The sequence below is a fragment of the Camelina sativa genome, chromosome 11, assembly GCF_000633955.1.
Source record: "Camelina sativa cultivar DH55 chromosome 11, Cs, whole genome shotgun sequence".
Taxonomy (NCBI): Eukaryota; Viridiplantae; Streptophyta; class Magnoliopsida; order Brassicales; family Brassicaceae; genus Camelina; species Camelina sativa.
The window spans coordinates 45,273,374-45,300,479 of record NC_025695.1 but is presented as its reverse complement, the minus strand read 5'-3'; the positions used below and the strand labels follow the sequence as shown (position 1 = coordinate 45,300,479).

Below are 27,106 nucleotides of genomic sequence, written 5' to 3'. Positions count from 1 at the left end.
TTTTTTTTTTTTTTTTTTGGCTGAGAGACAAGATACGTGTTATTGTTTCTTCATCTCCGTATGAGAATTATATTGGTTCATGAACAAAGAATGATTGATGCTCTTTGGCTATAGTTTATGCAAAGGTCTGCTCTGAAAGTAGAGAAGAAGAAAGGTTGATGAAGAGCCTAATGGGGATTTTCCTTCCCTCGGCACTGTTGCAAAGAAGTGGTACCGTTTCTTTTTCTTTTTCTTTTTCTTAGTTGATGTTTAATGTTTTGTTTTCATCAGATTACTGGGAATGAGGACATTGTGTATGTGTTGTCTACCCTTTTTTCTTGCTTTTTTGGGTTCTTGATTGATTACTTCAACTGTCTAGTCAATTTCAAGTACTCTGACTTCCCTATGTACATGAATCGTGATTCAATAGTTTTGTTAGTTGTCAGTTTCTGGTGTTATGTGTTTGGTAGTGTTCTCTAATGTGTGATTTGTTTTTCGATGCAGCGTGGTCATAACAGACTGGGATCCTCAGCCGGGAGCATTGTCAGGACGCATGTCATTTCAGTCTTTCAATCCCTCTATCGAGGTTAGTGTGTGTGTGTCTCGCTGTGGCCTGGAATCATTTGCGATTGATGTTCTTCCCTTTCAGCTTTCTGAAATAAAACTGTTCTCTCCTTAGAAATTGAATGAAGAGGCAGTAAACGGTCGAAAAACAGATGCGACTCCCACAAGCTCTAGCAGTAATGGAGGGAAAATGTCTTTTAGGTTTGTACTCTTCAGTCTTCGCTTATATGTTCCTTTTGGTTCTCAACAAAATTAGTTTACCGGACAGAACAATGCTGGAGATCCGTTGTCTGACTGATCATCTAATTTTGAGACAAATGAAGTCGTTATTGATATCACCTATCCACCCATTATTTGGTTCATTTCGGATTTTGCTTCTCTTTAAAGTTTTAAACTGTAACTAGTCAAAATGTATCCTCTTTCAGTGAACCGGAGAGTTCGAAGGTTCAGCCAAGTCGGGAAACAAATGGTGACTTGAAAAGAAAACAGTCTGAGGTAGTCTCTGAGGAACGAAACCGTCCAAACAAGTCCCCAAGAAGCAGTGACAACCCATCACCGAGCAATAAAAGAGGCAATGGTTTCAAGAAACCGAAGAGCAAGAAAGTGGACTGGAGCGTTTTGAAGCCACCAAAACCTCAATCCAAATAGGGTTTAAATTAGCTAACTTCAGCAACCTATTATCCATTAGTTATCAGTTCATATGTGCTAGTAGATCATATGTTGCGCTGTCTGTATCATCATTCACGTGGTGTTACAACCCGTTTGATATAAATTATAGCCAAAAGTTTTGAATTTTCTATTTGGGTGTTGTATGCTTGTGGTAGCTCCTTATCTATGATGAAGAACAGTTTTTTAATATTTTCAAGAAGGTTTGAATCCAATATGTACTTGCAGGAAAAAAGAAATTCATTCCACTCATGGGATCAAACATATTCCACAATACTATCGGGAGACAAAAATGAAACAATAGAGAAGTAACATTTTCAGATGCTTACATGATTATATGTTAACTTCTCTGCAGGTTTCCAACAAGAAAAAGCATAAATGACTCTTCCCTTCCATCCCTGAAGCATCCAGTTATTATCACTATCGATCACAAAATCTCTATGGTAACGTTTTCTCACTATTTCCTTAGCCTCCTTCATGATCTGTTTGCTTATTGTTGCTGGCTTAAACCCTGCTCTCAAAATCCTAACTCTCCATTGCTTGTAGGTTTCAGGCCTCGCAAAACGCTCAGCACCTTCGCAGGAAATCACACTCATCGCGTCTCTCACAAGTAACTCTTTCTCCAACAGTGCCCTGTTTTTGTATTCATCCTCTGCTTGTATTGTGGTGTCAAACATGTCAAAGAGTGAAGAGAAATGAAAAAGCGCTTCTCGGAACCTCGTCATGAAGAAGGGAGAGTTGTACATGCCATTAATCTCTGCAAACACAAAGAGGTCAGGATTGATATCTCTGAATAGCTTCAAAACCGTGTCTCTTGGAGAGTCCAGTGACACAGTCTCATCCGGGGTGTATTGCAACCTATGAATGCAATTGACAACAGTTGTCTCTCCTGGATTGATCACAATTTCATCAAGACTGATGCTTTCCCATTTCTTGGCTATGAAGTTGAACTCAAACGGGACATTGAACTTATCGCAGAACCTTTTCAATCTTCGACCAGTCTCTTCGACTCGGTCTGAAGGACGGAAACCTGATTGTGGCAGCTCGATTCCAGTCACACGGAGCTTTGGTGGTCCTCCCGGTCGTTTAGACAGGGCTAGTAAAAGACAAGGCCATTGAAAGCCATAGAGAACGCCAAAATCAACTATATGAAGCGTAGTTGCTTTCAAAGCAAGCTCATAGATTGACTTGTTTGCTGCAAAGTAATCCGTTACATAGATGGGACAAGTATGAACAAAGAGCTTGTACGCTTTCAAGATGTCCACCATGGATGTGGTGCTAGAAGGAAACGGAGTAGAGACAGGTGGTGCTATGTTTCCAGTAATGCGTGCCTCAAGCGCATCTGCAAAGTAAAAAGCAAGTCTTTGTGTCCCATCTCCACTGCTAGAAGAGTGTGATCTTATCTCCTTGAGTTTCTCCGCAGCTCTTCTCTGGTCAAAGCTCGCTACAGCTTGTGCACATTGCGTCAAGAGACTCCGAAGATCAACTGAATTAGGTTTTTGCGTCTTGGATCTGTTAGATGAACCTTTAGCTCTCCCTGCTCTGTTTGGTTGTTGACTCTGTTGTTTCGTTATTGATGATTCATCTTCTTCTTGGTTCGCTTTGCATACCAACAACACATGCTCGAACTTTACTGCTAACTCCTCCATCTCCGAGACAAAAATCGCAGGTTGTTTGTTTCTCCGGTTAGTCTCGAGATCATCTTCTTCATCATCCCGATGACGATACTTCCTCTGTGATTCTCCGTTCGAAACCAGCGCTGCTGAATCTGCTGAAGTCGTTGTTGTGCTGATAGACGTGAAAAATGGGTCGTCACCGGAGTTTTGATCGGAGGAGGAACTAGTGGTATGATCAGATTCTGGAGATTGCTGCTGAAGTATCTCGTAGAAAGATCTCTCAGCGGCTTGTAAAGCCAAATTGTCACGAGATTCGCCGACGAAATCTTCTTCGTCCATCAACATGTCATTGATGTACTTAAGAACAGGGGAGTTATCCAAACACACAGATGGAGGTGAATCGTTTGGTGAAGAAGACTGAGTCTGAGGCTCGTGGAAACTGGGGAAGAGATTGGTCCCAGATTCGAGATTGTTGTTTCTGGGTTTGCAACAAGACCCAGATCCGTTCTCAAATCTGAACCCATCAACTGAAACTTGAAGCAGAGCGTCCATGTTAACTAACACACTGAGGATGGTGATGGTGATGATGAAGACAAAGAACCAGAGTTTGAAAGTTGAAAGCTTTTTGTCAAAGTTTTTTTTTTTTTTTTTGTTGTAAGGAAGAGAAGAAAGCGGTGCGAAGTTTCATGTGAACACAGTTGAGACTCGAGAAAGAGAGCTTTAAATGGTTCTTTTTGGGGAAAGAACAATGGAACTTTCGAGGAAACTACTTAGCAGCCACAAATAGTGGATCAAGTTAATTAAAACATTACATATACTATTTAAATAAAAAAGAGGTTAGTTAATTTAGTGTCGGATCTATCTGCAACTACTTCTATAGGTTTTTTGGAGTTTGATTGTTGTTATCTTTTATCTTCCCACTTGCATTGGTTGGTCGTGGCTAAAAGTCAGTAACCTTTTTACTCAGTTTTGGGAATTTTTATAAAAAGATAGTAGTAAATAATAAGAAAAGTCATAGAATGGTGTTAAAATTTAAACAACTAATGACCATATAAAAAATTTTCCTTATGGTGTTTAGTGTTAAAACTTAAAATTATACTAGTATGGTTTAGAATCGTCCATACGAAACTACCGACCAGCTAAAAAGCAGATACTGCAATTTTTAACCAAATATGATAAAGAACTATTATTCTTTTTTTCTCTGTGCTTTTTCTATCTGATTGGTGTACAAAAGAACTTGGAATAATAAGCTTTTTTAGTATAAAATAGTATGTAAAGTAATTAAAGGATAAAAATCTTGATGTCCAAGGAATTGGACAAATATTTTGGGTGAAGGGAACGTGGATACCAAGCCTAAACATTGTTTCTTATTACTGTTAATCTATTATTTGTCGGCAGTAACAAAATCATTTCATATCTTTGACTCTGTCTACATTTTTTCTTGACCAGTCAGAGTTCAAAAGACGACGCAATTAGATTCCTTAATACAGTCATGACATATATAAATAACAATTAGTATTTCTTAATAATATGATAATAAGTGAATCAATCACTCAATTGGTGGTATAGAAGAGTTTTGTGAATACAATTATTAGTCAATGCCTCAATAGAAAGGTGAAAGGAGGTAGATAGATGAATTGAATATTCATGGTGAATGCGACTTTGTTAGTCTAAATTCATCTTATCTCAGCTTCTACCTTAATGAAAGTGTATGTTTATTTTAATTACACTGTAATTAAAAACCTTGAATAATCTATCTCTCTAATATCTCTGAAACAATCTTTAAACTATTTTCTCCATACCAAGTGTAACCTTATTAAGAAGCAACACTAAATATTGTTTGGGACCATTTCCTTAACTTCCAAATGCCTTATTTTATTTGTCTAAATTAACTATTTGGATAATGTCTTATGCACGTATATCAAATAACTCTTTTCCTTATTCTGCGACCGAAGTGTGAACACATCTTTGCTTAATGTTGTTATGTTTACTATTATAATCATTCGGTTTGAGTTTTTATACTTTTAGTTTTGTAATGATAATATTGTGTTGACCCTAAAGAACATAATCTCCTACATGCGTGATACACACCGTCCAATCATTAAACTTCAATCTGATGGAGTTGAGGTATCTCACGGTCGAGAGCGCGTAGGCTATGTCCTTATTGTCATGATTATTACTGATTCTGATGCTATTGTTAATTACTTTTGATTATTCAACATGATTTTAGTTTAAGTTGTTAACCTGATGCAGTATCGTTCAATGATTTGTTCTTTACTTAATGGCGTCTCAATTAGTTTACACGAAAATAATTGATTAAAAGACGTCATTACTGACGACGATAGCAAAAAAAAATGGGTCTATCAATGGGCCTTGTATAGCCCAAAAGAGTCCAAATCACACAAAATTGCAATTGATTAGAGTCATTAAGATGACCAAAGGAGATTAAGAGGCTTTCCTTTAGTACTACACTCTTTGACTTGATCTAATACCACTTCTTGAATCTTCTTCTCTACTTCCTCCATGGCTTCACCTGCATCGATTACCTATATACATCACCACAAAACATATTCAAGGTTTTAGTTTTTTCTCATTCTGAATCTCTAATCTAACTCTGAAGAGTATCAAAACAAAGAGTCTTCTTAATGCATTCATTCATTCATTCACCTTCCATGAAGAATCGCGTAGAGTTTGATAAAAGTTTGCGACCTTTTTCTGAAACTCAACTCGCTCGTACCTCTCGTCTCCATATCCACCTCTCTCAGCAGCTCTTTCAGGTGAAATGTCAAGGTAAAGTACAGAATCTGGAGCCAGCAATCCTATCTCGGGCGCTTTACACCAATCAATACTAAGACCTTTAGCAGATGAGAATGCTACACCAGAATATGAGTAACGATCAACGATGAGCGTTGTTCCTGTTCTAAGTTTTTCCTCCATCAATGATCTGCAAAAGGTCACACAATATTATTAGTCTTCTTACTAAGAAGCAGAACATAAAGAAAAGGAACCTAATAAGATAGCTAAAAAGATAAGAAGAACCTTTTCTCCCATCGATTGGCGCTGAAAAGGAGATGAATTGTGTGATCATCTAACTGAGACTTATTAGAGAGATATGCGGATATCATCTGACCAACACTGGTCTCTCTATCCGGAAATCTCCAGAGCTCGGTCGGATGTCCTAAACCTTTCAAGAAAGCGAGAAGCTTAGCGCATTGTGTAGATTTCCCGCTGCGGTCAAGACCTTCAAGAACTATCAATGCTCCTCTTGGCTTCGCAATACTCTCGGTTGTGAGACCAGAGGTTAAGTTACGACCAATCTCCATCCGAACTGATGAACGCTTGAGTGACTGCACGGGGTAGTTCAAGGAACGTGGTACTGCTAAAGCTCTGAAACTTCTAGAAACTAACACACAGAAGGTATTAGATTAAGGAATCCAAACATTAAACGATCTCATATACAAAATTAGAGCAAAACTATGTTTAAATTCACAGAATCCATAAAGTTAATGATCAAAAGTTCATTTCTTTGTTCAGCATAATTGGCTTTGTATCCTTTTTTTCGAGTTCAGTGAGCTAACATAACACAAATCAAAAATACTCGAAGAGGCTAAAACATTACAAAGGTAAAGTTTTTTTTGAAGTTTAGTTAACTTACAAAGTTGAACACTTGAAAACGAGCAGATCCGTTTCATGCCCTTATCAGCTAAAAAAACCTGCGAGTGAGGTAAAAAAAAAAAAATCAGGTAGTGAAACCTCTTCGTAAACCCCCAAATTCAGTGACAAATCGATGGAGATGAATAGCCAGTGAACATCAGAATAGGACATGTACCAAAAAACACACATTCGAGAAAGTAAAGGCAGTACGTGGAATTGGGACTCACCTAGAACCAACATCGACAAGGTAGGTCGCCGGATTCGCAAAGTGGACGGCGTGAAGGAAGCAGAATCGACAAAAGGAGGTTTTAGACTAGAGAGATCTCTCTACAAACACAGTTCAAACCCTTCAAGTGACTTGGAGGGTTTCTTCTAAACCAAGTTGGACCGGTTTGCTGTTTTCCGGTTCAGAAGAGAGATCGGTTTTGGTGTAAATCTGAACTTGGAATTACAGTTTACAGACTAGTAGTTTATCTACTCTTGAATTTTTAATAACCTGAACTGTGTGGTAGCTACGTGGTAGCTTTCAATAACTTGAATTTCAATCATTTCTCTTAGTATATAAATCCTCCCTCCACTAGACTGTTTTACGTGTTACATTTGCGTTCAAATTAACGAATCTATACATTTACACACATAATTAAAAAAAAAAAAAACATAAGAGGAAGAGCGAGAATAAAAAAAGTCTAGATGAAATATATAAAGAGCATGAGAATGTGACAAACGATGTACAACTGATCCCTCTCTAAAAGCCCTAAACTGGTCAGATAAACCTTATTCCAGTTAAAAACTTTACATTGAGANGTTTAAAAAAAAAAAAAAAAAAAAAAAAAAAAACAAAGTTAAAGAAACAAGTAAAAAGACCAAATCTTTGCATCTATGTCAGAATCTTACATATCATCAACACTAGTAATACACAAAGGAGAGACGACCTCCAAGGCTGCACCAAATTTCAATTCAGAAGCAGCGTATCCTCTATCTGAGGTGGTGTCTCCTGCTGCTGCTTGTCCACATTCTGCTGCAACTGCATTTGTTGCTGTGTCCAGTAGCCATGGGCGTTCAAGACCCTGTCTAGAAGTTCCTGCGGCACTGGCTCTCCTCTTCTCTGTTGTGGAGATATCTTAGCTGTGTGGACCAGCGTTTTCCATTTATCCTGCACAAAACCAAACTCTGATTTCTTGGATCTAATCATATGTGATTTTGGTTCAGCAATTGCAAAATTACATATTTCAAACCTTGAGATCAACGTAGGTGCGGTGGTCTGCATCCTCGAACGCACGAACCTTAACATCTCGCCACCTGCAGATTTCACCCAACTTTAATTGTCATCTTCTATTAATAACAATCACAAGAAAAAATGCCAACACTATGATCTATATTAGTGCTTTTTACCTTCCAGTGCCGAGTTTCTCAACTGCTTGAACAAGTGCTTCTACCTCAGTAACTGAGAAAGGTCGACGGATTCTGCGCTGTGCAGCCTGCTGCTGCTGTTCACTTTTTTTAGATGTACGACAAAGTGGTCGAGGAGACAATTCAGTGAGCACGACAGGAAACATAGCTTTTGAATCTTCTGTCATGTTATTATTGTCCAATGGGTCAGATGGGAATAGTGCCGCGTCATGATGATCGGATCCCAGCACATTGTCCAAGGTAGCAGTTTCGCACACAGGTAGCACCTCCTCATAAGCATGTCCCGATGGGTGACTGGAAAACAAAATAAGAACTTAAGCCACAAATGATTTGAGTTTTAAACACAGTGGCAGCTTTGAGAGGTGAATAGAAGTCTGAACCTAGTTAACAGTTGAGGCAGTTCTGAGCTGGGTTCAAGGCTGAAATCAAGCGAGTCCAACTGGGTGTTATCCTGAGAGATCCCAGTCTGATGAAGGGTTTTGTTATCATCTCGGACTTTTTTCCCTTGAACCATCAGACCAACTCGGTGTCCATCGCTCAGTAAAGTGCTCACTGCTTCCATCACCATTCTCTGCAGAAGCCAAAGGACCATAGGATTTTAGTTTCTTAATAGGAGACAAAAGGACAAGAAAATGAAGAGCGCTGGGTAATGTCGTTACCTTCAAGGAGCCAACGGTAGCATCTTCTGGAATCTCTATGAATAGCTCAGGCACCCTGAACGACTTGATCCGTAGTTTCACTGAAATATCCATATCCTCAAGTAAGCTTCTCTGCTCTCATAAAGAAATAAAGTCGACAAAGAATACAAATGAGACTCTATAGTTACCATGGGAGTCGCTTGACACAAAGGATGTACCATGACCTTTCATCGAAGAGACCTTTCTGCTGCCTAAAAAATTAAATATACAGAATCTCATTACAACAACAAACAAAAAGAAGCTACAAGAACTAGGCAGAGGACTACAAGAGAAAAGTCTCTTTACCTCGATGCATCTTAGTGCGCAAACGGTAATCATCAGTCATTGAATCAGATATGTGGTCAAAGTATTTCCTCTTCTTGATAGGATAGCTCTTCTGGTGTTGAGAGTAATAATTTCTCCACGGTTTCGTATCTGCAACACAAAATGCATGTCATCAAAACAAAATCTAAACCCATCATCAGTGTTATTAAAGAAGAGAAAAAGAGGGGAAACTACCTGCATGTCTTGAACTTCCTTTCCAATGTCTAGAAGCCAATATCTTCCTGATTCGTCTGTCCCCTATACGCGGCACAGTCCTAGGTGAATTTTTAGTAACACGCGGGCGAATGTACCCGGAAAAGTTTTCATCATCATCTCTACTAAACAAATTTACATCATCCCGAACGCCATGGGAAGCACAGTTCCCAATAGATGGCACTTCGGTTCTACTACTACTACCTAAACTAACTACAACATTAGGTCTCGCATCCAGAACTACAGCTTCGCCATCTATACCCGGTTTTACATCTTCACTGAAGTTGCCGACTTGAAAAGCATCACTACCACCACCACCACCAGAGTAACTAAAACCCTCTGCCTCATCCTCAACTTTGCCATTAATCACAGAACTGAATCCGCAGGGGCTTAAAGATCCCTGATAAGAATTATCCTGGGATAATAAAGCTACTGGTGGCATTAGAGGTGTGTCTTCCTCAGGGAACTCCATCTTTACACTATTCTGTGTAACTACACGATGATCTTCAATCAGTTTGTCGACAGACATGAGTGAACTCCCGCTCTCAAATGACAAGTGTCCAGCTACGGTGGCCAGTAAATCAATGGCAAACATGTTATCATCTTCACTTACTACAGTCTTCTCGATACTGCGCCTCTTCTGGCCACAAAGACAAAGAAAAAGTTTAAGTAATGATATTATAAACTGATAAAACAAACCAAACAGGAGAGTGGTAAGATAAAGAGGCAAAAAAAATAAACCCGGGCGGATCTAGGTGCTCTTGCATTGGGAGGTAAGAGGGAGTCTTTGTATCCAACTTGTTCTACACACTTATGCGACACCATTTCTCAGAATGCATAACACGATGATGTGATTTGGCACACAGAAAGATGTTTTGTTGATCAATATGGCTTATTTATCAACAAAACCAACCAACGAAATCCTTTACAATTCGCAACCTGTAGAAATCAACAAAAGTGAGATACTTTTAGGGTTTTGTCTCTGAAACCATCAAAAAAAGGAAGGATTTTGAAGGGTTTTGGGTCAAGCCCATTGGAAAAAAAAAAAGGCTTAAACCACACTAAAACCCTAATCGAGATTAAGATCTAGAAATCGAGAGTCAAAACCTTCATTTCCAAATGTTTCTACAGATTAAAAAAACCCTAAACCCTAAATAAATAAAAAAAATTGAAGTGATGGTACAAAAACTTGGATCTCAAAAAAATCAAAAGGACCACCAGATCACGGGGTTTGCAAAAGGGTTCTAAATCTCTCAGATCGGGATTTCACAGATCGATGAATACGATTCTCCTCATGTAAACAACAAAGCGAAAACAAAAAAAAAACGAATTGTATCATAATTACATAAGATTTGTAGGAAATTTTCAGAGCAAAATTCTGATGAAAAAAACGAAAATTCTCAGAATCAGAAAAAAAAAAAACCCAAAAGAAAACGAATGACTCAAAATTGTCTCACCTTTGAAAATCTCAAACCTTCAATATTCCGGCGAATAACACGGCAATTGCGAGATCGGGAAAGTTAAAAAGGAAAAAGGACAAAAACGCAAAGGAAGGACTCACACACCAAACAACACCCCCTCTTTTTTCTTCTTCCTCCTTGTGTTATTCCCAAGAAAGTGACGTTTTTTTTTTTTTTTAATTAACTTGTTTGAAACGCTACCCACACGATGCGATCTTCTCTCTCACCACCACAACCAAAAAACTAATCTCTCTCTCTCTCTGAAACGCCTCAAAAACCCTTAACANCCACTTTTTTTTTTTTTTTGGTTGTTGCTTAAACCCTTTTTAGCCCTGTATTTGACCTTTTTCCCCCTCACCGGATCTACCGGTTATACTCTTTTCTTTTCACCGGCTATTATCGGTTGACACACAAACACATACATATACAGAGAGACCAGGTTCTTCGCCACGCTTTTACATTTGCTTGTACTCCCTCAGATCTCACCACGTGGCGTAGATGTGTTACATCACATGATTCTTGAATCTACCCAATCACAATATTACATGTCAAAATATTATTATAAAAAAATTAACCATTAATGCAAATTATTATTTTTACTTGCACATTCTGTTTTGGACAAAAGATTTTAATTTAAAATTCTTACTTTATATCTTTGAAGAAATCTAAGGGTTTTTTTATATGGAATAAAATAGTTAATACATTCATTTTGTTTTACCAAGAATATACTGTAGTATATCTTTTTACTCATTAAAGTTTATATTGTACTAATATAAGCAGAGGAGTTAAGTTAAGTTTGGTCTAAAAGTATAATTAATGGATTCTACATATTATAAAGTTTTAATAGTAGTACAATTAAGGTTAGTGTATACGACATTCTGTCACGTGGCAGGTAGATCTACCTTTTTAGACTATAGCTTATTTTTTTTGGTTTGTGATAAGAGTTAACCTATATAGACTTATCTTAATATTTATATCGTTACTAACCCAAAATTATAAAACTCATATTCACCTTTCTTATCTATAATGGACCCAACAAAAAAAAATTAATTAATTTAATCCTGCGTGAATTAAGTAAACCGTAAAAAAAAAATTAAAACGTCAAAGAATTAACGGCGTCGAGTTCGGCGTGTGTATTATACCGTAAACGGCGTTAAGTTCAGAGATAAGAAAGTTTTTTTTTGGTGGGTTGCTAGTGGGCCCCTGAACCTAACTTGTGGGCTCATTCCTATGACAGTGATCATTAATCAGAGAGAGAGAGAGTGGCTAAACTCAAAATAATATTTTGTTTTATGTTAAGTTGTTTAACTATAAACGTTAAACATAAATAGCATCAACCAGTTTTTTTAATGTTCATTGGTCCTTTTGTTCCCTTCTGAAAAAAAAAAAAAAAATCAAAAAAATAACTTAAATTTGATTTACTCATTCATTATTTTAGGTAGGAATAATAGTACATGTTTTTATGTGGATACTGACCGGAATTTCAGAAACTATATAGTATATGATAAGATATTTTTGGTTTGTTACAATTTATTATTTAAATGTATATTCCTTTAGCTGAATAGTGATGTCTCTTTGATAAAATTTCGAAACCACCAACCCTTTTATCCTTTGAAAGGATAAGATGATGATATATAAGATTTTTTATTTTATTTTTTCTTTTGGGGAAAAAAATTAAACGCTTTATCATGATCGATGGAAATCTATTGGTCAGTCTATTTAGAATAATGATTTCTTCACGGAATAAATACAAGAAATTTATTTACTTCCTATTAGTTATTCTGATAGTCGGAAAAAAAAAAGTTATTCTGATATTAAAAAATTGGGCATCGATCGGAAATCCAATACTAGGAATATTATTATTTTGGAGTTTTGTAGTTAACCGAATCTTTTTTGATATTTTTAGTATTGAATCGGTGGATTCAACATTTAGATCAAGCCAAGGCTTATGTTATAATGTCAAGTACAGAAACCAAACTCGTGTGGGTTACAAAAAAGTATCATATAGACATATAGTTTATCCATAACGTCTTTGAACCTAACAAGAATCTCGTCATTGCTCTTACTCCATCATTCATATATTATGTTTTGTTCTTACGTCCATCAAATTTGATTTGTTAGTTTTTTGCTTATACATAAATTGAAGATAAACACATCTGACGTGTGAAGCAAAAAGAGGAAAAGGTTAGAGAAAACTTTAGGAGACATGGTTGACGTATAAGAGATGATTCATAACTCTTCAAATATGGTATGCCTTCACAAGGTGGCTCACACTTTCTTGTCCAAATTTAATATCCACTGAAATCAACGAAGAAGACACGGAACAAATTTTTATTTATTGTGTAATCAGTTACTACTCATTAATTCACTTTTATTGTAGTACTAGGTAAAGTCCCACGCATTGCGCGGGTTATATTCATATAGTAGTATTATATATATTAAAATATAGTTAATTTACTTTTAATTTTGTATCAATAGTTAATTTACTTTTAATTTTGTATCAATAGTACTTGGTTTCATTTTTTCCAAATTAAGATATTTACACATATTTTTTAAATTATGTAAAATCCGCAAACCTTTTTTTATATTTTATTAAAAGTGTATGGTTAATTTTTTTCTTTTATGTATTAGTGTTTGAGATATTTCTTATTATAATGGAGAATACTTCAGTAGACGCTAATTGAAATATCGGTTTTTTCTGAAATTACCTCTGTTTCGCTTTTTGCTGTAATATGGATTATTTGTCAGAGGTATACTTATCTTTTGTTTTTGTTGTTTTTTTTTTGTGTGAGTATATTTATACGGTATTCAGCCCGTTTGTTTGAGTTTTATTTTTTTGGATCTTTGTGGTTTTTATTTAAGGAAATCTGTCTTTTTCCGTAAAATATTATATTTGTGTAAATAAAGATTTTGTGTATATTCAGTTTGATCGTGGTCATATAGTTGTTTGTAATGACTGGGCATTTAATTGTGTCTGTTTTGTGGTTTTAGCTGGACTTCTATTCCAATTTCCAACTAACATAGCTGAACTACAGAAGCTCATAAAGGTATTTTATTTAGAGCAATTTTCAGAACTGTCCATACACGAGCTCATTTAGATCACTGAGAGATGGGGTCCTCTCCAAAAGTCGTGCCTGTTAAGAAAAATCACGTTTTAACAGTCTTAGTTGCTCATATATCATAGAAGAACCCAATGATACCAACTAACATGATGAATATTATTACCAGTAGTACGAATCAATTCTATGTAAATTCTCTAATTAAGACAATTAGGCTTACCTATTTTCTTCCAGTGCTTTCCTTGAAAATGCTCAACAGATCATAATAAACATAGCAAAATGGTAGAAACTGAAAACAAAGATAAATCAAAGGAATTAGCTCAGATATATAACTGTGCCAAAAAAAAAAACATTCCCATAAACAAAAGCAGTTTTATATTATGAATTTGGATCCAAAAGCTAAAACATAAACGCATTACACTTAACATAAAACTTAACCGCAGAACAAAATATAATCGAAACAAGCTAGAGACTGAACATAAACAAACAAGAACACATTGACAAGAACATAGACAAAGAAAAACTTAAGACAGAACATAACCAAAGTAGCAAAAACTTAACAGATATAACACAAACATTGGAGAGCATAAATTTTTGAAAACTCATCACTTGTGACACAATGAAGTGAAATACTCTTCTTTTGATTTCTTTGTCAATGCCAACAAACCAAAGATACAGAGAGATGAGGGAGGTTGTTACAAACATTGTCAAATCAAGCAGCTTGTGATGAGCACAATACCTCTTTTGACCACGGTCCTTTCAAAAGCTCCAGGTTTAAGACCTTTTGCCATCAATGAGAAAGAAACGGGGCATCAGTCTGATCCTTAAATCAATCAGCTGAAAAGGTGAATCATTACTTTCAACATACTAACTAAAGAATACATATCAGAACGCAATTAGGCGGTCCTATTTTCTTCCAGTTCTTTCCTTGAAAATGCTCAACAGATCATAATAAGCATAGCACAATCCTAGAAACTGAAAACAAAGATAAAACAAAGGCATTAGCTCAGATATATAACTGAACATAAAAAAAAAAAGAGAAACATTCCCAGAAACTAAGGCAGCTTAATATTATGAAATTGGATCCAAAACATAAACGCATTACATGACTGGAGTAGATTCATAATCTCCATGCCTGATCTTGTTTCCTTCTTTTTCTCCATCAACACTTGGTTTAACCTCTCCTAAAATAAGTTCAATTTTTTAATTAACTAAGATTCGACCTATACTGCAAACACTTAGAACATGTAGTGTAAACCCCTTACCTGTAACTTTATATACTCCTTTTCTTTCTTCTTCGTTTCATGTAACTGTCGGGTCTTGACTTGCTATCATACACAAACAAAACAAAAATGTTCAAAGGGGCATTGCATCAGCATTCCCAAATTCTTCGAGACAATACACATTACAAAAAAACTTGAGAGAAATCTAGCTAGTAATTTTAAGCAATGATCCAAACCTGGTTAGCAATCACGATCCGTTGAAAGTCATCTCTCTCTTTCTGTAGCTTATCGTTCTGTGCCTTTAAAGCCGTTGTATTCTTAGCTTATGTTCTTGTGAGAGAACCAAGTTCCCTCTCTTTGGCTTGCAATTGAGTCTCAAGCCTTTCAACTTTTGCCTCAAGTCTCACCATGTCAGATAAAAGTCTGAATCAAACCAAAAAAAAAAACTTTAATATGCAATACTACAAAAGTAGCAATTTCGGTAACTTTTATGCCAGCATTCTTTTTTTCACGAGAAATGGATTTCACCATACCACATAAAACCAAAAACAGTAGGTAAATTATTTGTATACTACATAACAATATCTAGATCACAGTGTCGATCTCATTCAGAACAGTAGAAGCATCAAGATTGAACACTATCATAACCAAGCTACTAAATAAATCCACAATGCAATGCAACACAGAGAAAGAAAATAAAGGTCACCGTTGTCTCTGATCATTAGAAGATTCTCTGAATTCCACATCTCGTTGTCTCTGGTTGAATCAAAGCGTATATACAATTGCAAGTTCTAGCAATCGAAACCTAAAAAAACAAGTCACATCGAATCAGGTTCATCAAACAAATCGATTAAATGAAAATATTTAACAAAGTAGCAAAAACTTAACCGATATAACACAAACATTGAAGAACATAAACAAAGGGAAAAAGAGTTACCTTGCTTCAAGGGCAGGAAATGACAATCCTCTGTCGAGTACCACATCATCCCCAAATGGAGTTTCTCCAAATTAACCTCAACATGCCAGAGTCGGGGTTGGTTTACAGTCTTACCGGACTTCACGGCGACAATGACTTCAAGAGAGCCGCCGTCGTCATCGTTGTAGTCGCAGGAGAGAGAACACGCGAGACAAACACTGCATAATTTTACAAAGAAAATCAATTCCGCCACATACTTGCATTACTCAAATCCGCCTATTCAAAATCGGCCCAAGATCAGTAAAATTTACCTCATTTTCCTCTATCCAATGGAATTGAGGCGTCGAGAGTCACTTCGACTCGGCTGTTACGAAATCAGGCGGAGTTGAACAGTTAAGGGGGAGGAGTGGGGAAGAGAGATAGGCGAGGAAGAGGAGAAGACGGATCTCTATCCAACGAGCTTCACTTTGAGACGGCTAATTCGGGATCTGCCGGAGTGGAACAGATAAGGGGGGAGGAGTGGGGAAGAGAGAGAGGCGAGGAAGAAAAGAAGACTGAAGTCGGAGATCCCGTCGGTTTCGTTTCGGTTTGGGGAAGCGAGAAATTCTGTGTGGCCCATACAGTTTCAGTCCATTAACAAAAGGAAGAGATATGAGATAAACGTGGAATAAAAGCCCATTAAAAATAGGATGAGATCGAAAAGAAAAAAAAACAGAGAATAAAGATGTGACACGTATACTGAGAAAAATAACCATTCACATTTATCAAAATTGTTCTCGTCTCCATGCTTCATAGTTGTTCATCATATTAACTAAAATATCTTCACAATTAAAAATCGCATCTTATATCTTTATGACGAAGAGGGGTATTAAACTTGTATTTGGTAGGATTTTAATATTTTAGAATTTAGAAAGATTTGATTGAGTTTTTAGGAGATTTGATTATTTTTTAACATTTTTATATTTAAAAAACAAAAAAATGAATGTAATTCTATAGATTTTGTTATTAAACTTTGGGTGATTTTAGAATATTTCACAACACAAACAAAAAAAATTGATTATCCCAGTCATACACAAGTCACAAGCTCTCTTATCCCAGCACTCTCTAAAATGATGAATGTTAGGTCATCATCAGATAGAGGGATTATAACAAAAGCTATACTACCTTCATAATGATCTCGAATACATCATCAACAATTAGAGGAGCCTTGAGTCCAGAACTCTCATTGACATGATCGTACATATCTCTAACCCTGAAGATTTCCCAAAATTCATCGAAGTCAACAACACATATGAATAACTAATAGTCACTGATACGTCTAGAGATCAGAAGAAAGAACACTCACGTTTCAGAAAATGAGTTTTTAGTGTTCTTGTGGAGACTGGAGACAGCGATTCTAGCAGCAAGCTGGATGGAATTATAAACATTAAAACCATTGTTAAATTATTGCCTAATGTCCAATAACAATATAAAAATTGGAAAGCATCACAACATGAATCAGATCAAGTAACAATCTCAGTCAATCACAAATATGCAATTTCACATGTAAATCCGAAACTGATCTATCAAATCAAGAAAACACCAATTAAATCAAATCGTAATGATAGTACTAAAAATAAAAAGAAAGGGGAAAAAACAAAGAAGAAGACTGACGGAGGCATAATCGGGATGGTTGAGTGGAAGTTTGAGTTGGAAGTTAGTTCTAGTCCTACTATAATTGAGTTTATTAGCGAGATAAGGATCAAGTGTATTAGGAGATATCTAATATGTGTGATTCCTAGTAGGATTAGCATTAGCAAAGTCTTATATAAGAATGTGTTGAGTTGTGACACAACTTATGAGTTAGAGATTGAGAGTTTAAGAGAGAAACCAAAGTTTTGAGTTATTTTCTTTGGTATTAATAAAGAGAGTTATTCTTTATTTGAGTTCTTAAACTATCTCTTGAATCTATATTTGGTATAAGAGCAATAGTTATTAGCCATGTCGGAAATCACCGTAGCTACACCACAACCTAAAGAAGTAGGAGGAGGATCTCCTTCGATTGTCTGTCCTATGTTAACATCGACCAATTACACTGTATGGGCGATGAAGATGAGGATAGCCTTTCGAGTACACAAAGTTTGGGACGCCATTGAACCAGAGACCGATAAAGTTGATTCGCTTGAAAACGATATAGCTATGGACTTATTGTTTCAGTCGATACCAGAGAGTCTAACACTGCAAGTTGGAGAAATTGATACAACAAAGAAGGTATGGGAAGCAATACGTTCCAGACACGTTGGAGCAGAGAGAGTTCGAGAAGCCAGACTTCAAACTTTAATGGCGGAATTTGAGCGTTTAAAGATGAAGGAATCAGAGAGTATTGATGATTATTCGGGAAAACTAGCTACAATTTCTTCAAAGTCAGCCGCCTTAAGAGTTAACATAGAGGAATCGAAGATTGTTAAGAAGTTCCTTAACAACCTTCCCCGTAGAAAATTTATTTACATAGTTGCTTCTTTATAACAAGTTCTAGACTTGAATACCATTAGCTTTGAGGACATTGTTGGTCGTTTGAAAGCTTATGAGGAGCGTATCACTGAGGAAGAAGATAATCAAGATGATCAAGGTAAACTGATGTTTACTAATACTCAATCACAGACTAGTCAACCTTACCGAGACTACAATGGTGAAGCTGGAGGATACAGAGGAAGAGGCCGCATAGGTAGATCGTTCTACAGAGGACGAGGAAGAGGTCGGTACGGTGGTAAAAACCTCTCACAGATCACATGTTTCCGTTGTGATCAAACCGGTCACTTTGCAGCACAGTGTCCAAATCGATTACTCAAGCTCCATGAAGCAGAAGAAAGTAATAATAAGGATACAGAGGATGCAAACGAACTCTTGTTGCACGAAGAGGTCTACTTGAATGAGAAGGAATGTATACCAAGCAAGTTTAAGACATGTGAAAGGGGAGATAACATATGGTACCTTGACAATGGCGCGAGTAATCATATGACTGGAGATAGACGTTATTTCAACAAGCTTGATAGTTCTGTAACTGGAAAAGTACGTTTTGGAAACGATTCTAGAGTTGATATCAAAGGAAAGGGAACCATCGCCTTTGTTGATCAGAATGGCAAGCCGAGAACAATGACTGGCGTATACTACATCCCTGACCTTAAAAGTAATATCATAAGCCTTGGTCAGGCTACTGAAGCAGGACTTGACATACGGCTAAGAGGAAATTACCTAACTATAAGAGATGATGATGGGAACTTACTTGTGAAAACAGAAAAGTCTAGAAATCGGTTGTACAAGGTCCAAATGGGGTTACAGGACAATACTTGTCTATGTTTTGCAGAGATAAGTGAGCCAAGTAGGTGGCATGCGAGGTTGGAACATATCAACTATGCCACTTTGACTTCAATGCTTGGAAAAGAATTGGTCCTAGGAGCTCCAAAACTTTCCCATGTGAAAGAAATTTGCAGTTCATGTTTGCTGGGTAAACAAACAAGGCGTGTATTCCCTCAAGCAACCATGTTCCAAGCTAAGAAAAGACTTGAGCTCATACATGGAGACTTGTGTGGCCCTATCTCACCAAGTACACCTGCAGGGAATAGATATGTGTTTGTGATCATAGACGACTTCTCTCGTTATATGTGGACTATGCTATTAAAAGAGAAATGAGAAGCGTTTAACAAGTTCCAAAAGTTTAAAGCTATGGTGGAAAAGGAAGTTGCTGAAAAAATACAAACCTTTAGAACAAATAGAGGAGGAGAGTTTGTATCTAATGAGTTTAACAACTTCTGTGAAAATGCAGGCATAATGAGACACTTGACCGCACCATACACTCCACAACAGAAGGAGTAGTGGACAGACGCAACATGACACTAATGGAAATGACTAGAAGCATTATGAAGCATATGAATATGCCTAATTATCTATGGGGAGAGGCTTTAAGACATTCAACTTACTTGTTGAACAGAGTAGTAACACGGTCCTTGAAAGATATGACTCCATATAAGCTGTTCCGAGACAAGAGACCTACAGTTGAGCACATTAGAATTTTCGGTTGCATTGGCTATGCTAAGGTGGAGACACCAAATCTCAAGAAGCTAGATGATAGAATGAGGGTGCTTGTTCATCTAGGAACCGAACCTGGTTCTAAGGCTTATCGGTTGTTAGAACCACAGTCAAAACAAATCATAGTGAGCCGCGACATTGTGTTCGACGAATCAAAAGGATGGAACTGGTCTACCAGTAACTTAACAAAGGATGGTAATGGGGACTTCAGAATTAGCTTCAGTGTTTTTGGGAACCATGGTCTTCGAGATGATGAGGATCATCAAACTACGCAACATAATGACAATAATGATGAAGATTTGAGTGATGCAGCGAGTGATGAGCATCTGGAAGATAGAGATAATGTGACACAAACAGGAGAAACAGAGCAAAAACCAACATTAACAGCCGCAATGCCTGCAGATTCTAGTGCAGTCTCGACAGAAACAGAGCTTCGAAGATCAACACGAATAAGTATTAAGCCAAAGTACTTAAATGATTACATTTTGCTTGCAGAAGAAGAAGGTGAATTTTTGCTACTTAGTCTTAATAATGAACCTCGGTGCTTTGATGAAGCAAAAATGTCCAAGGAGTGGACACGGGCGTGTGAAGAGGAAATATGTTCAATTGAGAAGCTTAGGACTTGGGAGCTTGTTGACTTACCTATAGGACCAAAGCCAATTGGCCTGAAGTGGGTGTTCAAGTTAAAGAGGAACTCTGATGGGAGTATCAGTAAATATAAAGCTAGACTTGTCGCCAAAGGGTATGTGCAGAAGTATGGAATTGATTTTGAAGAAGTATTTGCTCCGGTTGCCATGATTGAAACCATATGATTGCTTATTGATCTTGCGGCATCACATGGTTGGGAGATTCATCATCTCGATGTTAAAACAGCTTTTCTTCATGGAGAAATTAAGGAAACTGTTTATGTCTCTCAACCAGAGAGATTTGAGATAAGAGGAAAAGAAGGGAAACTTTACAAACTTAATAAAGTCTTGTATGGCTTAAGACAAGCACCAAGAGTTTGGAATAACAAGCTCAATCACATTCTGCAGGAACTCAAGTTTGTAAAGTGTTCAAAGGAACCTTTTGTTTATCGAAAATACATTGGGGCTGATCTTCTAATCATAGGTGTGTATGTTGACAACTTATTCATCACAGGGACAAGTTTGGTTGTGATTAACAAATTTAAGGAGGAGATGGGTTCTAAATTTGAAATGAGTGATCTTGGAAAACTGACATACTACCTTGGGATGCAAGTGGATCAACACCAAGATGGAATCACGTTAAGCCAAGCTTGATATGCTAACAAGATCTTGGAGGAGACAAGAATGTTAAAGTGTAACTCGGTTCTTATACCAATGGAACCAGAGCTAAAGATGTCAAAGGCTGAAAAAGAGAAAGAGATTAATGCGACAACATATCGAAAGAATGTAGGATGTCTGCGATATCTGCTACACACACGGTCGGATTTATCTTATTGCGTAGGGATACTCAGTCGTTATATGCAGAGTCCAAGGGAGTCGCATGGAGTGGCTATGAAACAATGTCTACGATATCTCAGGGGAACTACGAACATTGATCTGTCTTATGGTTGAAAGAAGATGCCACGGCTAATTGGTTATAACGACAATAGCCATAACATTGATGCAGACGATGGAAGGAGTACATCAGGACACATTTTTTATCTTGGGGATAGTCCTATCACTTGGTGCTCGCTGAAACAGGATGTAGTGATTCTTTCTTCTTGTGAAGCGGAGTTCATGGCTGGAACAGAGGCGGCAAAACAAGCTGTTTGGTTGCAGGATTTGATGGTTGAGATCACTGGAGCTGAGGAAGAAAAAGTTATTCTCCGGATTGATAATCAATCGGCGATTGCTCTCACAAAGAACCCTGTTTTTCATTAGAGAAACAAGCATATACATAGGCGTTATCACTTCATACGAGAACGTGTTGAGAGTGGACAAATCAAGGTTGAGCATGTACCGGGAACAGAGCAAAGAGCGGATATACTTATAAAGGCCTTAGATAAAAACAAGTTTAGAATAATGAGAGACCTCTTGAGAGTTCAAGATTTGTCAAAACAGAGTTTCAAGCTTAAGGAGGAGACTGTTGGGATAAGCTTGATGGAAGCTTGAGTTGGAAGTTAGTTCTAGTCCTACTATAATTGGGTTTATTAGAGAGATAAGGATCAAGTGTATTAGGAGATATCTAATATGTGTGATTCCTAGTAGGATTAGGATTAGCAAAGTCTTATATAAGGATGTGTTGAGTTGTGACACAACTTATGAGTTAGAGATTGAGAGTTTAAGAGAGAAACCAAAGTTTTGAGTTATTTTCTTTGGTATTAATAAAGAGAGTTATTCTTTATTTGAGTTCTTAAACTATCTCTTGAATCTTTACATAGAAGCAGCAGTCTCAGCGGCTAACTCATCGAGTTGAGTAGTGGTAACGCCTTTGAAGACACCAGCACAGACTTTCTGAGCGAAGAGGACAGGGTCACAATGATCAATACTAAAACCATAGCTAAGCTTCCTTAGCCGCGCAATGATTTTATCGAAGCGAACAGTTTCTTTCTTCCCGTCACATTTCACTACATACATTTTTTATTTTTCTCTCTATGAGGAATTCTATCGAACAGTTGTTAAGTGTCTCTGGTGATGATGAAGGAGAGAAGAAGAGGAAACCTGTAGACATTCCAATTGCCCAGAGAAAAACGTCAGAGGAAGCCTAGTAGTAACTGAAAATCCTTTAAAAAACTACCTTAGAAGGTGTGATTTTATTAGACTTATTTTTCAACTAAAAAACAGAAAAAAAAATCTCATAGAATCATGCAAAGTATCAGTTTTTTAAAAAGTTGTGAAATTTTGAATAACAGTAGATTTCAAGTAAGTTTTATAAATCATTGATTGAATAACAAAAGATTTTAGAGTAGTTTAAATAAGTTTACATAAATTCAAGTTGAATAACATAGGATTTTTAAAATCATCAATTGAATAACATAGGATTTTAAAAATACTATAAAATCTTATAAAATACCAAGTTCAATACCCCTCGAAGTTGACACTAGATATGTATATGGTGGTATAATTTAGGGAATTTTGCACCCACACCCACTTTCTCCAAAACTATTTACAACTACACCTACTTTCTACTACTCATATACTTTTCTCAAGTTTAATTACCTATTATCCCTCACTCCTTCTAACCCCTTCTATTCTCTCTCTCTCTCTCCTCTCTCTCTCTCCACATCAGATTTTAATTTCATAATTTAGTAATTAACAAAAAAATTCAAAAACAAAATAAGAAAACGGTCACAATTTATTTTGAAAAAACCAGATATCTTATTTACCGTAAAAACAATTATTAATTTTTATTTCCCAAAATATATTAAAACAAATAATATTTATGCTATAAAATCATAATTACTCTACCGCACCTCTCATGATCTTAGTTAAAAGAGTCCTAAAATCACTCTCAATTAAACAACTCATGAATCTAAATTTTACGTGTTCCACCATATATTTTCACAAAAATATTTTAAATTTATTAGTTACAAATTATTTGTTATCCAAACTTATTAATTACTGTAAAAAAAACTATTCGTCAAAAACTATTAGAGATCCGATAAAAATAAAATCATGTTAATTGATACGTTTCTTTTCCTAAAAAAAGACATGTACAATGCTAAAAAAAAGAAATAAAAGTAAAAAAAAGAGCATGTTCTTTCTGTTTTACAAAACAAACAAAAAATCGAATTACACATTTAAGAAAAAATAAAGTAAAAAAAAACAAAAAAAACATAATATATTAACGAGAAATTAATAACTTATGTTAAGCTATCTGAAAATAATAAACAAGTTACTAATTTTTGTAATTAAATTTTTTAAATTTAACTCCTACACGATGATGAAAAAACTACTTTCTATGATCTTTCTGCTAACTTCCCCCACTATCTTTTTATTTCTTCCCACAATAACAATACTATACCTGCAGAACATGAATGAACAAAACACCAATGATATCCATGCTACCATGTACACATGGTTATCATTTGTAGCGATCAAACTAAACTAAATGATATCCCACAATAACAATACTATACCTACAGAATATGAATGAACAAAACACCAATAATATCTATGCTACCATGTACACATGGTTATCATTTGTAGCGATCAAACTAAACTAAATGATATCATAGCAGAAGAAAGTATGTGCTCATGTCCAACAAACATATGTCAACAAATTAGGGTTAATGAACATGTGGTCAAAGTTAAGTGGATGGACTTGGATGGAAATCATGAATCTTAATGTATGAATATACTTTGTTACTGCCGCACATTCCGAACTGGTGGTGGAAAAGAAAATAACCTTAAAAAAATTTACTTTGTTTTAAATGAATCCATGGAGACCTATCTATAATTTATTTATCCACTAAACTTTGTTTATTTTTCTTTTTAAGTTAAGGTCCGTAACTAATCATCATAAGCTTTTTTTTTATGTTCTTTGAGTTTTGGGTAACAAATGAACCTTGCAAAAAGATCATAACATAACATAATACTGCAATTGATTAACCACTTATTATTGAACATTTGTTCAATGACAAATGGATACTGTATAATCTAAAAATTCATAAAAAATATAGCAATATGTATCTTAAAATGTAGAAAATATATAATCATAACATATTATATATAAATAAATAGATAATTTGTTTTATGAGAACCATTTAAAGTGTTAACAACAATAAAAAAAAGAGAAAAAAAGAGAAAAGAAAGAGAGAAAAAAGAAAGGGGCATTGCCATAAAAAATGACACCTAAGCAAAGAAAACTTGAAAAAGTATAGGAATTGAAAAAGTGTAGGAAGAGAAAATATAAGAAAAGTAGAAAGTAGGTGAAAGTGAAAGAAGATGGAGATAAAGTAGGTGTGGGTGTAAATGTCTCGATAATTTATATAAATAAATACTGTTTCGACGTAACCACTAGTGATTGTTTGAACATTATATTATTCAATAAAAGCAAATACTCCTTTCATCATCAATATAATCCAAAATTAGCATCTTCCAAAATTGCATACACATATTTTTTTATTGATTATTAAAAATTTAAAACTAAAAAACAGTAAAAAGGAAGAGATAAGTAAAGGTGGACAAAAGAAATGGTGTATGTAAAGTAAAGGTCACAAATCTGATATCTCTATTATTAACATAACAAACATAATTTCTTCTGATTCGAAGTAGGAAACAAAGATACAATTGAGTCAGAAACACAAATCTTATGTTTTATCACTCAAAACACAATCTAATCAGATCTTTCACCCTGAAACAAAGTTAAAAACGACAAGGAACTCACTATAGAGACATATTAACCTTATAAGAGTTACCTCATTCGGTTGATATATTACCATATTGCCAAGGATTAAACTCGATCGATTTGAGGTCCGTTTCATTGGAGGCACTGCTTGAGCTCCCTGCTGTGTCTCGGTGTTCCGTGTACTTCCCGTTGTATTGGTATACTTCAATATCTCCCCATGGAGTAGATGTGATCTCATCCGTTAGATCGAACCATCTTGGAGTGAACTTCTGTCCCTTTGCCTCTCGGGTCCTCTTTTCAGCCCTTTGTCTCTCCTCAAGGCTGAGATAAAAAGACAGCACGTAGAACCTCATGAGCATAACATTGATGTTTTCTATAATCTAACACACAATCATTCTCAAGGTATCTTTCCTAGTTTGAAAAATATGATCAGTTTTGGCCAATGCAGGTGTAGAATGTCGTGGAATCATCATGTACTTGTTCCATGATGGAGATAAATTCTATGGGAATAACGGGAAGTAAAAAGACTTAACATTGTGACAAAGAAGGAAGAAAAGATGAAGAAACCTGTGCTTCTCTGCACCAGCTTTAGAAAGGTCGCCCTGCTCAAGAGCATATCTATCAGGACGGAGACGTGAGTCTGAAGCCAAGAGCTTAGCAGGCGCAGTGTCGAAACTGTTTATCTTGTGAGCAAAGTGAGTGTACTGAAATTTGTCGTTTTTGGGGACATCAGCCAAATGCCACACCTGAAGAAAGCGAGAAAAGGATAAGTGAATGCTACAGACCCAAACAGTGTTGGTCAATATCCCAAGCTTGCAAAGTATTATCACACAGAACCTAGCAAAGTCCAGTGAAAAAGAAAAGAAACGACATACCTCTTTCAGCTCTGTGCCTGGAAGGGGTTCCCCTTCGGCATCACAAGGTTGGTAGCTCATTTTCTCATTCCATTTTCCTGTCATCATGATTTTAGGTTCTTCTGCTGCGCTGTAAACGTAGCCATCAACTTCATAGCGGCCAGAACTGAAATCAAGGTAGCAAATACCAATCAATAAGCATGTCAAGATTACAGGACAAGATAGAATAAACAGAGTATTACGAAATAATAAGATGAAGCAATGTCTTGTCAATTACCCAAACCATCCACATGGCTGAAAATAAAGTACAACTTTGTCTCCAGTGGTTAAATTTGTCATGATCATTTCCCCAGGTGAGTCAACCCAGGTTCGTCCAAATATTAAATTGTGAATCTTAGTTGGAGGCGGGACCAAATCCAGAACCACACCAGCTTTTTTGAGGGTTACACGTGTTCTGCAAGCCAATCGACCGACTGCATGAGCTTAGATGAAAATATGAGTCATACAATATACTAGCACAGTGGTTACACAACAATCTCTTGTATCTCTTTCGTTAAAACATTATGGTCAGATTCCTCCGTTTCATCGCAGACAGAAGTTAACGCACTATGAAAAGGAAAGAGTACATGAAGCAAACAGTTTCTTCCTAAATGAAGAGGGCCTTTACCAAAGTGAGAGAGAGAAGTAGATCATAGATAAGAGAAAACTTACCTTCCAACAGGGTAAACATCAACAGAGTTACCCAAAAGTTTAGTTTTCAACTTTGATACGATGTCGTAAGTGAAGTGCTCGTTCTCTGCGTGACCAGCACTCATTGGGGGATGATGGCTAACCTGAAATAACAAAGTAACTTATTATAATGAATCAAAATAGACAACTTCTTGTGAATTAGTCATTCTCAAATATGCGAATAACAATGAAGTGTATAGCTGTACCTGCTCAGAAAGAAAAGAAATTCCACCATAGTTGGCCATCTCATATGTCTCCCCAAGAATAGGATTGAAAGGCTTCCAAGTTCGTTGGAAGGCAAAGTAAACAGATATAGCCCATGATGCTGAATAAAAATTCACATACAACCACAAGAAAAAGCAAAACTCTTAACTTACAAGTTACAAAGTAGGAAGTCAATAC

General features: G+C 36.2%; 4 protein-coding genes, 1 long non-coding RNA gene and 1 pseudogene across 8 annotated transcripts in view; 1 reads left to right on the top strand and 5 right to left on the bottom strand.

Annotated features, from left to right (window-relative positions):
* The window catches only part of LOC104726529, a 2,668-nt pseudogene extending 1,265 nt beyond the window's left edge, over positions 1–1,403 (top strand).
* Positions 1,382–3,581, bottom strand: LOC104726530 (scarecrow-like protein 11). The gene has a single exon (XM_010445400.2). It carries the CDS (start codon positions 3,375–3,377, stop codon positions 1,527–1,529), a length of 1,851 nt encoding a protein of 616 aa, XP_010443702.1. The 5' UTR covers positions 3,378–3,581; the 3' UTR covers positions 1,382–1,526.
* Positions 5,123–6,794, bottom strand: LOC104726527 (thymidylate kinase-like). 2 transcript variants are annotated; one of them, XM_010445398.2, is made up of 5 exons: positions 6,707–6,794; positions 6,481–6,538; positions 5,865–6,228; positions 5,493–5,769; positions 5,123–5,371 (listed from the first exon to the last, which is right to left on the bottom strand). In XM_010445398.2, exons 2-5 carry the CDS (start codon positions 6,515–6,517, stop codon positions 5,252–5,254), a joined length of 798 nt encoding a protein of 265 aa, XP_010443700.1. In that variant the 5' UTR covers positions 6,518–6,538; positions 6,707–6,794; the 3' UTR covers positions 5,123–5,251. The 2 variants fall into 2 exon arrangements, with proteins under 2 accessions (XP_010443700.1, XP_010443701.1); XM_010445399.2 differs by having other exon boundaries at positions 5,865–6,221.
* LOC104726526 (telomere repeat-binding protein 1) lies at positions 7,156–10,843 on the bottom strand. Of its 2 annotated transcripts, none has more exons than XM_010445396.1 (10): positions 10,561–10,843; positions 9,845–10,042; positions 9,086–9,743; positions 8,873–9,001; positions 8,716–8,778; positions 8,549–8,628; positions 8,270–8,460; positions 7,872–8,183; positions 7,715–7,778; positions 7,156–7,632 (listed from the first exon to the last, which is right to left on the bottom strand). In XM_010445396.1, exons 2-10 carry the CDS (start codon positions 9,926–9,928, stop codon positions 7,432–7,434), a joined length of 1,782 nt encoding a protein of 593 aa, XP_010443698.1. In that variant the 5' UTR covers positions 9,929–10,042; positions 10,561–10,843; the 3' UTR covers positions 7,156–7,431. The 2 variants fall into 2 exon arrangements, with proteins under 2 accessions (XP_010443698.1, XP_010443699.1); XM_010445397.1 differs by having other exon boundaries at positions 9,086–9,740.
* LOC104726525 lies at positions 13,600–17,488 on the bottom strand. Of its 2 annotated transcripts, XR_758072.2 has the most exons (12): positions 17,415–17,488; positions 17,107–17,168; positions 16,073–17,013; positions 15,783–15,979; positions 15,552–15,650; positions 15,082–15,268; positions 14,888–14,950; positions 14,728–14,806; positions 14,491–14,597; positions 14,362–14,403; positions 13,843–13,911; positions 13,600–13,697 (listed from the first exon to the last, which is right to left on the bottom strand). It is a non-coding gene; the product is annotated as an uncharacterized LOC104726525 (long non-coding RNA). The 2 variants fall into 2 exon arrangements; XR_758071.2 differs by having other exon boundaries at positions 14,362–14,597; positions 17,415–17,486.
* Positions 24,975–27,106, bottom strand: part of LOC104726524 (oxysterol-binding protein-related protein 3C) — a 4,339-nt gene continuing 2,207 nt past the window's right edge. Inside the window, exons 7-10 of the mRNA XM_010445395.2 lie at positions 26,253–26,429; positions 25,997–26,141; positions 25,689–25,867; positions 24,975–25,442 (exon numbers count right to left, since the gene is read on the bottom strand). Of these exons, the coding sequence (XP_010443697.1) occupies positions 25,193–25,442; positions 25,689–25,867; positions 25,997–26,141; positions 26,253–26,429 (751 nt within the window). The 3' untranslated portion in view covers positions 24,975–25,192. The remainder of the gene's footprint in view (positions 25,443–25,688; positions 25,868–25,996; positions 26,142–26,252; positions 26,430–27,106) is intronic.

Excerpts from the sequence above, each read along its gene's own strand:
- LOC104726530 (XM_010445400.2), bottom strand. The coding sequence starts at position 3,377 with ATGGACGCTCTGCTTCAAGTTTCAGTTGATGGGTTCAGATTTGAGAAC.
- LOC104726527 (XM_010445398.2), bottom strand. The coding sequence starts at position 6,517 with ATGAAACGGATCTGCTCGTTTTCAAGTGTTCAACTTT. Across the intron at positions 6,229-6,480 it reads GTTTTCAAGTGTTCAACTTT|TTTCTAGAAGTTTCAGAGCT; the intron begins GTAAGTTAACTA and ends TCTGTGTGTTAG. Across the intron at positions 5,372-5,492 it reads TACGCGATTCTTCATGGAAG|GTAATCGATGCAGGTGAAGC; the intron begins GTGAATGAATGA and ends TGATGTATATAG.
- LOC104726526 (XM_010445396.1), bottom strand. The coding sequence starts at position 9,928 with ATGGTGTCGCATAAGTGTGTAGAACAAGTTGGATACAAAGACTCCCTC. Across the intron at positions 9,002-9,085 it reads AGGAAGTTCAAGACATGCAG|ATACGAAACCGTGGAGAAAT; the intron begins GTAGTTTCCCCT and ends TTTGTGTTGCAG. Across the intron at positions 8,184-8,269 it reads CTGCCTCAACTGTTAACTAG|TCACCCATCGGGACATGCTT; the intron begins GTTCAGACTTCT and ends TTTGTTTTCCAG.